Source organism: Vespa crabro, chromosome 8 (genome assembly GCF_910589235.1).
Source record: "Vespa crabro chromosome 8, iyVesCrab1.2, whole genome shotgun sequence".
Classification (NCBI taxonomy): domain Eukaryota; kingdom Metazoa; phylum Arthropoda; class Insecta; order Hymenoptera; family Vespidae; genus Vespa; species Vespa crabro.
The window spans coordinates 2,026,103-2,038,690 of NC_060962.1; the positions used below are offsets into that span (position 1 = coordinate 2,026,103).

Sequence of the window (12,588 nt, forward strand, 5' to 3'; positions counted from 1 at the left end):
GTAATAATAAGTATGTATTTTGTTGTATGTATCTATTAAATTATAATTTTATAATATAGCAATTAATTTAAGAAATTGATCAAGTGATTTTAAAGTGAACGACCTTTTATATATGTAAGTAGTAGGTATAACGTGAAGTTATTTATCAACGATCATGCTATTCCTCTCTATGCTTTCCATCTGGTACACATATACGTAAATATATATTTTTGTCGTCTCATAATCATGTATGTAGAGTATTAAGAAGGACGACGTTGTTGTAGCCATTTTTGTACGTCTTACCACTTGTTGTATTTGTTACTGTAAATAAGAAGAAAAGAAGAAAAAAAGAAAAAGAAAAAAGAAAAAGAAATATATTCGTAGTGTAAAAAGAAATGGTGTCTCTCCATTTTCCCTGAAATTCCATTTGACTGTCTCTTCTCTCCTTGCTTGCTCGTTAGCGTCTAAAAGAAAAGAAGGAAACAGAAAAATAAACAATCTTGCAGCACATGTTTCATCCACTCTCCCTGAACGCAACGCAAATATTAACCTGGGACTAGGGATCCCAGGATATGGCCCGTTTGCTTAGCATTCCACATACCTTGTGGACCAGATTACACGGTTAAGATTTCGTGCTAAGATTAGTCTTGTATTGTTTTAAAATAAGAGAATCGTTTGATTTTTTTTCTCTTCTTTCTCTTTTTTCTTTCTCGAACTTTGATTAACCGAAGAATATTTAATCATTCGAAGACTCAGAATTTTAATTATCAAAGATATCAATCAGGAATGGTCTGTATTAACAAAGATTCTATTCTTTTCACATTTTTTCTTTTTTTTTTTTATTCTTTTATTCTCCTTTCGTATTTTCTCCTTCCAACGTTTATCATTAAACCGAACGGTAATGATAAATGTGTAAATAGGAACAATGGGTACTTTATGAAAACGTAATAAATCGTTCAAAACCCACGATACTCGAATTACTTTTGATAAAGTTGAGATTATGATAATAGACAGTCTAAGTCAGAGAAAAAACAAGACACACATGTTTCTAATTAACATTCGCCGATTGGCCAACACAGATAAGATAGATTCCCCTTGAATTCAGCAAATTGCTGTAAAAAGGATCGTTCTTTTTCTTACCCTTTTCTTTCTTCTTCTTCTTTTTTTTTTTGTTGTCTTTCTTTCTCGGTAATCACGCTCGACCAGAAATTTTCTTGCGGCATTAATACCGAAGAAAAACTTGTTCCTCCTGCAAATTTGAATTTATACGATCAATTACCAAAAAATACAGGCCCGCCGATCCGGACGAAGTCTTTCTCTCGCCATCGTTGCTGCGTTACTGCTTTCTGATATTATCGTAAGTATGCTATAACGGGTTGCAAACAGTGGCTCTCATTGGAGAACGATGAAGAGAACGAAATAATATATACATATAATACGATTACTCCCATAAGATTTCTACAATTCTCTTTAATTATGACGTATAGCCAAAAAGTTTTCCTTTTGTTTTGAATACAGAGACGATCATCGTCATACAGTTGATAATACGATATTGTTTTTTAATATTAATTGTGTATCTGTGTGTACGCTCGTATACGTATGTATGTCATTATATAACACTATATGACTTACACAATCATACTAACAGTTTGGAGCATTTGAAAATTAATAATAATAATAATAATAATATTAAAAATAAAAATAAAAATAAAAATAATAATAATAATAATAATAATGATGTTAACAAATAAATCGAAAATTCCCATAAACGTAGTATAGTATTTACGTACGGTTGACTAATCGATATAAATTAAAAATACGTAGATAGAAAAATAGTTATGCCTATTAATAAGTAACCAGTCGAAATAATGTCCACTATTACTAGGGATATACAAGTACAACGTAACGCGAAATAATGGATTACACCCATCAACGCGATAGAAAACGGAAAACGAGCCAACGATCGTGTTAATGTTTATCTTGATAGTAACATCATATACAGATAGATACGTACCATATTCGAACTTTATCGTGAGAGAAAAAGAAAAATCGTTGGTCAATTTAAATACATAATATGTTATTTCTCTCACACGACATGGCTCGTTTGTATTAGATTGCTTCTTTACGGCATGTATACATACATACATACATACATACATACATACATATATACATACATATATACATACATACATACATACACACATATAAGTATATATGTATGTATATATGTATGCATATATGTATGTATGTTATATGTATGTTGTATGTATGTATGTAAATATATATGTGTGTGTGTACGGGTCCATCTCTCTTATCTTTGTATTTCTATATAAGAATATAAAAAAATGCGATCTCGTGTCGCTTTCTTCTTGCGATTCGATAGCAAAACCAGTATAATGAAAGATCCTTGCGCGATCCGACGTAGAAAAAGACGTGCATACCTTCCACGAAGAAATATATTGTCCAGTCTTTATCGAGACATCGTCCGTACGTGCGATTTCTTCGTGATAGATTTTTTTTTCAATCAAGAAGAAATCGCTCACAGACGAGCGAGGATATAAAAAAGTATCCGTTATACTTAGAAAAATATAATTATACAGCGTTAATCTAGTAACGAGAAAGTGAGCTTTGATATTTTCTTAATGAAAAGAAGAAACACCACGATTTTATTTCGACGCAGAACTTTTAAAACACTAGTCAACGTCGAAATAAGATCGTAAGGTCGATTTACTTGGTGCGTCTGATAAGTTTTCAAGATTGATCGATCTTTATGAACACGATAAAAAAACTTTCTTCCTTCTGTATTTTTTCTTTTCTTTCAATCATTCCGATCGCCTATCTTAATTTAATCAAAGTTATACAACTACAGGGAAGATTAAGAAGTATATAAAAAGATATTTAAAATAATTGAACTTAAGTTATAATCGATCGATTCGATACTTGAACGGACGCACCTCGTTTTATGCACGTATGTACGAGTTAAACCTAATTTATCTTAAACGTAAGCTCCATCCGCCGAAGAGAGAAACGTCTTCGACCTAAACCTAATGTGTTCTAACAACTGTGATAGAAATGGAACGGTTTGTAGGATACGCGTGACCTTGAATAATGATTGACCACACGTCGATACGGAGGTCATAGTCTAAGTCTCTCTCTCTCTTTCTCTCTCTCTCTCTCTCTCTCTCTCTCTCTCTCTCTCTCGTTCTTTTTCTTGTTATTGAACGAACGACCATTCGTAATTCTGTTTAACCAAAGTAGCGAAGTGGCGAAGAGGAATCTACTAAAGTTAACAGATTCCTTAGGTCGTTCATGGATTGTGCATGACTTTTTGCGATTAACAATTTTGGAGATTAAGGCAGCAGGGGATGATAGTAGACGGGTTTACGACTCTTCTCTATTACGTAGAACGCTTTAGGCTTGCCATTTCCGGAGAAATTCTTGTGGATGCTAGTAGAGCCTGTCTTGGTTGTGATTGGCGCATAATAAGACATGGCTGCCTTCTTCCGGTGTTTCTTCACCTTCGGCAAAGTGTTTCTTGAGCCGTGAAGTTCGTTGGTCAAATGAATTCTATGCATATTCGAATCGTCGAGCCTGTAAGTCTTCGTCGATAAACTGTTCATGGTTTTCCTGGTCGAGTCTGATTTCTTATCAATTATTTCGGGATAATTCAATCTCTTATCATTGTTTCTTATATGTTTGGATGATAAAATCTTATGCGGTATAATTTTCTTTTTCTCGATGTCTTGGCGATGGGTATTATCTAAAACGGAATTGACTCTATTGATAGAAATCGATGATTCGGATAGCTGATGTTTTTTGCTCTCCTCCAACTTTTTCCTAGCCTGGTCCATTCGTAATTGTGCTTGGAGTCTCTTCTTTTCCGTTATCTTCTTCACCAGAGGCAAATTCCAATGATAGATTTTTGCTGGCTTGCCGTTACCATGAAAACCAACCGGAAGATTTGGTCCCGTTTTGATTACTTTTTCATCCTTCGCCGTTTTGTGAGGCTTTGTGATCGTGTAGTACGGCGGACTGGCTGGTAGTTTGACGATGTAAATATGACTGTCTCGATGACCGTGTCGACGACTGTACGGTTGATGAATTCGTGTCTGGGAATTCAGTCCAGGCGGTTCGGGACCAGCTAAACGTTTCTTGTGATGTCCATCAGGGATTTGAAGGGGTGCCAAGCCGAGACGGTTCAAGATAGCTGCGTTACTGTTATGGACAGTCTCGAAAGACTGTGGACCATCCTCGGTACCAATCGCAAGAATGCCAGTGGAAATGATCAAGAGACTACCGCTCAGAAGATGTAATCTGAAATAAAAAATAATCATCAGTACGTGCTTTATAAATACCTACTATTTTCATTTAAATATTATCAATTGTTATCCCTTTTAAACATTCAATATCTACGATTTCTTGTTCTTCGTGTTTACATAGGTCATTCTCTTAATATTCCTATTGTTATATCGTAGGATCAACTAATCGATTTCGCAGAACGTTGACTCGATTTATGGACATCCCTGTCGTACTGTCGTATGTCGTTATTTCGTTCGGGTAACCAATTAGAAGGGATGCCTTGGGGGTGAGGAATATCTCGCGAGTTCGAAGACACCGACATTATCGTTGTAGATTGGCGAGGTAGGAAAATGGATAGAAATCTAGAAGGGGAGAAGAGGAGGACAAAGAGTTATGTCGTCTTAAGAAACGATCCATCACGGCTGCCACGTCGTAAAGTCCAAAAGAAGAAGAACAAGGAGTCCAAGCACGACCCTGACTGACGCTACTCGAAGAAACGATTGGAGTAAGAACAACGAGAGAATGAGAGAGACGGATAGAAGCTTTAAACCACCTGCTATACTATAAATATGATTTCTGTACCCAAGAAAAGAGACAAAACAAAATTTTATTTAGATGTTGACCGTGAAAGTGACGAGTTTTCCAAAAAGCCATCTTGACAATTTTACAATCAAATTTAAAATCGTGTATCGAAGATCGAATCTAATTATTTTAAAGGTCTAAGAAGCTGATGAATTAAATAGATTTGTTATACGATTTAGATGTAACGACAGAGCCATTATCTATTGAACGATGAAATATAATATGTACTCATGATAAACGTTTTTTGATCATTAAAGGGTCTATTACAGAGGTTAAATCGGTTCGTGTTGCCTAGTGCTATTCATCTATGTTATCAAGACCGTTGTTAGATATAAAATGAACATGAAACTTTCGTATCTCGAAGATAGGTACTATGCTCATTTCTTCGTAATATTCTACCAGTGTAAAACAGCTCAACATGCGTTCGTACGGATGATAAATCATCTTTCCCTCTTAATTACTCACTACACGGAGATATGCTTTCATAATTACTATACTCTTCATAGCTATTTTCTTAACTCAATGCAAAACTCAATGTATCTTCTATTTCTTCTCGCGTTTCTACGATCGATACAGTGAAACCGTGAAATAGTATATACGACTAAATGTCCAATACGACATTGCAACAATGTAAAATGAGATAATATCGCTTCACAGAAAAGACTATAAATAAAAGATAATTAATATCTAATAACATTATTACGAATAATATTCAAACGAGATTCAAATTTTTCTTTATCTTTAATGAACAAAAAAATTTACATATCCTTGAAAACATAACACTAATAAATAATTGTAAACAACAAAGAAATAAGGTAGGAGAAATTAAAATATGAATTTATAAGAGAATAATTAAATATTCGTTTATGCGGTGACGTCGTTGTTGCGGAGAAAAAAACGAGGTAGGTGGGCTTGGGTTGGATAGAGATTGGCAAAAGAGTAAACGTTTTGCATCGGACAACGTCCATCCTAAAGAGAGAAAGAGAGAGAAAGAGAAAGAAAGAGAGAGAAAAAAAGAGAGAGAAAGAGAAAGAGAGAGAGAAAAAAAGAGAGAGAAAGAGAGAGAAAAAAAGAGAGAGAAAGAGAGAGAAAAAAAGAGAGAGAAAGAGAGAGAAAAAAGAGAGAGAAAGAGAGAAAGAGAGAGAGAGAGAGGGAGATCTGGGGACGTCCGTCACGCGATGTCCATGAATTAATACTCCAGCCAGGCGTCTCCCTCGTTGGAAAATTATTCCTCCTTCCATCACATCGCAGGCGAACGTTTCGCATGGTCGTCACTTCGAGTACTCCGGGCTATCGAAGCTTTTGTTGCAGAAGGATGACGATAAATGTTGTTTGATGAAAGGAAAAAGTAAAATAAAGGGATAGAGAAAGAGAGATTTCGTTGTTTCTGCGAAAAAGGGTGAATTGGTTCTTCGAAAAGACTGACAAGAACCTATTGAACACCCTACCATATACTTTCATAATTACCATAATCGTATTTGACTGTTTAATTCTAATTATACTTTTGAGGATCATTCCTTTGACTTTCCTTTTCATTTATTTTTCATTCTCTTTTATTCTCCCCTCGCGTGAATAGAATCTTGGTTTCGTTCTTTTTTTTGTGTTCTCTTTTTTATCCTACGTTACGCTTAATCCTGACCGTTAGCGATCGTATCAAAGTACAATATAACCGCAAGAGCTTTCAGACAGACAGATAGTCTCCTGTGATATTTCGACTATTTTTTTTTTCAAAACGAAGGAACGATCCTCAAAAAACGAAAAAAGGCTTTCTTGTGAATTAACCCGTTGTTTGTCTTGAAATAGTTTACGAACATTTTCGAATTTGATTCCATTTAAGTTAATTAACACATTATATCAAAGATACAAAAAACTTCGAGGGGGATTGAAATGATCAAATCGAAATGATTTGATTGGTCTAAAGATGATTCTTGTTTATTACCCGTGCAGGCACGTTTTCCTCTTATCGCATAGCGAAATAACACATCGAAGGTTGATTTCAAAGGCCGAAGGCGAAGCAGGAACGCAGAATCTCTCCTCGGTGGCCCATTATGGCCGGACGTATTCGAGGAAAGCACAGGATTGGCAGGTTGATGGAACGCGGAAGAGGCGACCCTAAGAAAGAGAGAGAGAAAAAGAAAGAGAAAGAGAGAGAGAAAGAGAGAGAGAAAGAGAGAGAGAAAGAGAGAGAGAGAGAGAAAGAGAGAGAGAGATAGAGAAAGGGTGAGAGAGAGAGAAAGAGAAGCGAGGAAAAGAGAGAGAGAGAAGCAAGGAAAAGAGAGAGAGAGAGAGAGAGAGAGAGAAGCGAGGAAAAGAGAGAGAGAGAGAGAGAGAGAGAGAGAGAGAGAGAGAAAAGTGAAGAAAAGAGAGAGAGAGAGAGAAAGAGATGACTGGAGGAAAGAGTCTAAGAGAAAAAAAGTTGGAAGGTGGTGGATGTCAGAAACAGCAACAGCAGCAGCAGAAGTAATGAGAAGACAGAGGAGTAAATAAGACACACACGTACTAACACACACAGATGAATGACAAATGAAAAGAAATCTCCGTGTAGCATCTTACAGTGAGTCGAGATTAATCTTCATGATCATCACGTGAATCGGCGGTTACGCAGCATCCACTTGATTTCTCGGTTAATAATACTCTAATAACTCGGAATATCGGCCAGTTTAGCACACCTCCTTACGGTACCCTTCTCGTTTTCCTTTTGTCTTTATATCCTTACCATCTTTAGATTAAACGTCTACAGAGAGATCATAGGAGAATTATCGAAATTGCTCTTGATAAGTTGTGGAGTTGTAAGTGCACTTGGGTTAAGTCGCATAGACCCTTCATAATAGTCGTAATAATCATAATATTAATAATAACGATATCGATCATAATATTTTCCAGTTCTATATTACTCTGATGTCTTATATTATGACTAAACGTCAGAATTTTTTTCAAACACACGGATTACATTGAGATTCACGATACCTCGTCATGTTATTTAAAAAGCGTTCTTATTTAATGTGTTGTACGTATTAGAAATCTCGGTAAGTTATCAAATTTAAACGACAAGTCGTTGACTCTATTCCATTTCTCTCTTTCTCTCTCTCTCTCTTTCTTTCGTACTCCAATATAAATTGGGTACGATCACGTGAAAGCTTAAACGAGAGAATAACGCAGCAATTCCCAGTGCGTTCCAGCATAAGCAGAATACCTTTCTTTGTAGGGTTAAGAATAGGAAGGAAGGGTAAGGTGGACGAGGCGATGAGACGACGGTGGTTGCCGCAGGGTTGTAATGGGCTCGCGAAGCCTATAATTTGTGTCTTGGTCGAGTTAACGTGCTGGAGTTTAAAAGAGAGAGAGAGAGAGAAACAGAGAGAGAAAGAGAGAGAGAGAGAGAGAGAGAGAGAGAGAGCTTACAATCCCCATCGAAATTATGAAGTTAAAAGACCTTCGTCCAACTATCCGATACTCTTTTTATATCGACCACATCATAATTTTTATTTTACATTCAACCAACGGTAATGCAGAAATTGATGTTACGACATACAATTATTATTATGTAAATCGTATGTCTTTACGACTAGTTTCTACAACATATGATATTTCTCTCTCTCTCTCTCTCTTTCTCTCTCTATTTATTAATAGATCTCCTTCTATTTTTCGTGTCAAGTGTGAAACCTTGCTTAAAAGAATTATAGTGATCATGAAATTCCTATCGTATAAATTTAATCAAATTACGTCGACATGCATGTATCGTTCCTTTTGTATTGTATCAATGTCAAATGAAAGGCTTCCTCGTAAAACAAAGAATTGCCAAAAATATATTACCTATTTTTCTTAGTATCTTTTATCGTTTCCTAAAATCAGGAAACTATAAAAGCTATGAGGAAAATAATTGCAGTCTCAGAGTCAAACGGACTGGAAGTTTTCGAGGGATCGGAACTTGAATAATGGCGCATGTTAACGCACGCGATACCAGCAAAATCTATAGGGGCAGTATTAGATATCGAAGATCGGTCAGGTTGATTCTCAAGATCCCCAAATATTCGCGATTCCTGGAATATTCGTCGCAAGAATTTCCATAAAATGAATGGAATTTGATGTCGGAGATACCGAGACACTTTTGATGATCAAAATCTAACTATTCAGACGAAAGAAATAGAAAGAAATAGAAATATCGATATATTATATCATATATTTCGTCTATACATATGAATTCAGTTTCAATAAAAAGTCAATATAATAGATATGATATGAAATATTTTCGTTGGGAAATTGTAATATTTCTCTTCATTACTTCCAAGACAAGTTGACTGGAATTTTAATGAAAAAAATTTCAACTAAATTTATTGTCCATTAATCTTCCCACATAGTTTCATGCTCGAGACATCGTTCGTAGTAGCAGAGAAATCATTCGAAGAACATCGCAGAGATATCCTGGAGCGTGACACCGAAGGAATAGAAGGAGTTTGTTCACCTTACTGATCCAAGCAAACATACTATGCCTGGCGTGAATAACGTAGCCTCGTGTCCACGCGAGGTTCTCGCTCGTATAACTCGATCTCAACATTGACTTCTCTCGTGCCAGGAACCCTACACATGTCCACGTGCACGCTCGTACGCATACGATTACATTTTACAAAGAACGAAGAACGAAGAACGAAGAACGAAGAACGAAGAACGAAGAACGAAGAACGAAGAACGAAGAACGAAGAACGAAGAACGAAGAACGAAGAACGAAGAACGAAGAACGAAGAACGAAGAACGAAGAACGAAGAACATAGCTGAGAAGACGAAGAGACTCGTGACAGAAATAAGTTATAAGAGAGAAAGAGAGAGGCGAAATAGAAAAAGAAAGCTAAAATATGTATTGTCTTGACAGAAACTGGAAAAGCCACTTAGCCTAATTTGACGTCTACCAGATCATCCCACCATGTTGCGAGTCACGTGAGATAATCAGACAACGTGCTGAATTTATCGTTCTGCATAATTCAAGACTCGTGAGTTACGCTTCACGATCGGAATATTTATCAGGCTTACAAATTGGAACAAATTTTTCACTGTGCGAGCATCACAGGGTAAGCTTATAAGCAGATAGATAAACATGTGTTAAATCGTTTCAAAACTTGGATACTTATCAAATTTGCCAAGATTTTGAAGCCATAAAAATAGAAAATTTACAATCTGTAAATGCGTATTGACAGAAAATATAAATATACACTCTTATTAGCCAGAATCAAATAGCATTGGTCTGGTTTTCTTTTTCTTTTTTTAACTTGACGATTTACCATCGCAATCAAATACTATTGGACGTAAAATAAATATGTATTTTATGTTTTATAAATAAATAGATATCTAATTCGAATTTAAGAGAGCTACGATTTTGATACTACGTATACAATATTGAAGAGAGTAAACTCCGATAGATTGTATTTCTAATAATAGAAATACTAAATAAATTTTTCCAACTGCCGAATTCGCGAATGATCAATTCTGTCATTGAATGATCGTCCCCAGGTTCAGAGAATATTTCTTATTCCTACGTGACGTCCTTTCCGCATATGTTACTGCATGATAATAAGTACGACGTATATGAATAATGAACGCAGACCGCGTCGATAATAACTCTAACGTAGTAAGAAAGTATGTTCGAACTGGTTCCGTATGTTTATACTGAACGTTTAAACGAATAAATCAAGTTATTAAGAGAACTTCGCTCTTGAAACTTATAAACCAAAAGTTGCTTCAATTTAAATTAATGAAAATGGATATATTTCAATTAGATGTTCGATTCATCATCATATTTCGAAAAATGTTCGAATAAAAGTAACAATAAATGGACGAGTAGATATATTCAAAATGAATGGCAATAAACTTGGTTTCTATTTTCTTCTTCGACTGTCGTGCGTATATATACTTGTATTTCAAATGTTCATATATATATATATATATATATATATATATATATATATATATATATATATATATATATATATATATATACGTATGTGTATGTTTCACGGGCCTAAACCACAGGGCGTTCGCTTTCGTTGCGGAGAAAATGGACGAACGGACGTGACGTCCATAAATCTCAATGCGTCTGGATTTGTTTGGGTGCCAACTAACTCGCATTTATTGGTCGGTCGGTGCTCTGTAATTATATCCTTCCTTCCGAACATGCAAGTCTTGGATGCTTAGAACTCTTGTGGATTATAGGATTCCTACATTCCTAGCATGTTCTCCATTCCATAGAATTAAATACCAACCCTGTTTGACTATTCCGATGATATTTCTTATCGGTTGTTTCATAATGCTAGACTCTGACTCGTTCTCGCACAGCTGTGTGAAATTAAAACGAGAACATGGATCAAATTAGATGTTTCCTTTCAACATAGACGAGAAAATAATTATAATAAGAATAGGAGAGAGAGTACGAGATAGATAGATAGAGAAAAAAAGAGAGAGAGAAGACAAAACGCAGTTTCATTCTTAAAAAAAAATCTGAACAATCCTATCATTCGAATTAATTGAATAAGCGTTGAAGTCTTCGAGATAATAATCATTTACTGATACTTCATTAATTATAAAAATATAACGATGACTCTCCGTCTTTCTGTCTTTATCTTTTTAAAATCGAATAATAATCTTATTAATAATCTATTGAAACTGTTGACAGGTAATTCATGTAAATCAATTTGTTCATCCATCACTTCCTCGAACATGATCGATCGTTCGCGAAAGCTCGACACGATCACCGCATATTCTCTGATTGGATCCGAGAAGTCAAGCGATGTGACCTTTGACCCTGACCACAGACGCACCGGCTCAAAATCAATATCACGAATGCAGACCTAGAACAGGAAAAGTATATCCGAGAAAGACATCCTAACCAAAAAGGAAGGGTCGACCGGTTGACAACCGGTTCGGCCATCTTAACGAGAATTCAGAAGGATTTCCATGTATCTCTCCAGGAGAACACGACGTCGGAAACCAAGAAAGGTTCTCTTCCTTGGTAGGCACCCTACAGGAAAGGGCATCTTCTCTTAGACGGACTTAGGAGTCGTCCATTTAACGATCCTTTTAGAAGAAAAGAACCGGTCGAGTCATCGCATGCCGATACCTTAGCTCACTCGTCCCCTCGATTACATATACCGTCGAGATGTGAATTGTCTCGACTCCAGGAATGCTCATCGTAGATAACGAGTGGAATCGTACCTTCGTGCTAAACAAGATAGTATAAGAAAAAGACAGCAAACGGAGTATCTCTTCTGTAGTTTATTTTCTAGATTGGGACTTAAAATATAATCAAAGATGCCAATTACATATACATAGACGCATATATCTATATAGTTAGAGTTTATCGTTTTATATTAATCGTAAAATACAAAGAACCATATTTTTTAATCAATTCTAATTGCATCGTAAACTACTGCATCAAGTCATTCTATAATACATTTTTTTTTCTTAAAGAAGAAGCTGAAGAAGAAGCCATCGTTCAAATGAATTTATCTTCGAAAAATACTTTCGGAATATAAACTTCAATTCAATTATTTTTGATCAATCCTATTCGCGTTATATGCGAAATAAAATTTATTCTTATTTGAAGAAGAATGAGGAAGCTCATTGGAACCATTCGCTCGTATACTTATTGTGCAAAAAGTTAAGAAGAAATTCCAAGTGCTTCGAGAAAACGTCAGGATCAATCTAAAGCTAAAGAAGAATTTTATCGGATATAGCCATCGG

At 35.6% G+C, this 12,588-nt stretch overlaps 1 protein-coding gene across 1 annotated transcript in view; it reads right to left on the reverse strand.

The window, feature by feature from the left end:
- Positions 1 to 1,415: 1,415 nt before the first annotated feature.
- Positions 1,416 to 12,588, reverse strand: part of LOC124426092 — a 32,727-nt gene continuing 21,554 nt past the window's right edge. Inside the window, exon 2 of the mRNA XM_046967375.1 lies at positions 1,416 to 4,296. Coding sequence (XP_046823331.1) covers positions 3,333 to 4,296 — 964 coding nt within the window. The 3' untranslated portion in view covers positions 1,416 to 3,332. The remainder of the gene's footprint in view (positions 4,297 to 12,588) is intronic.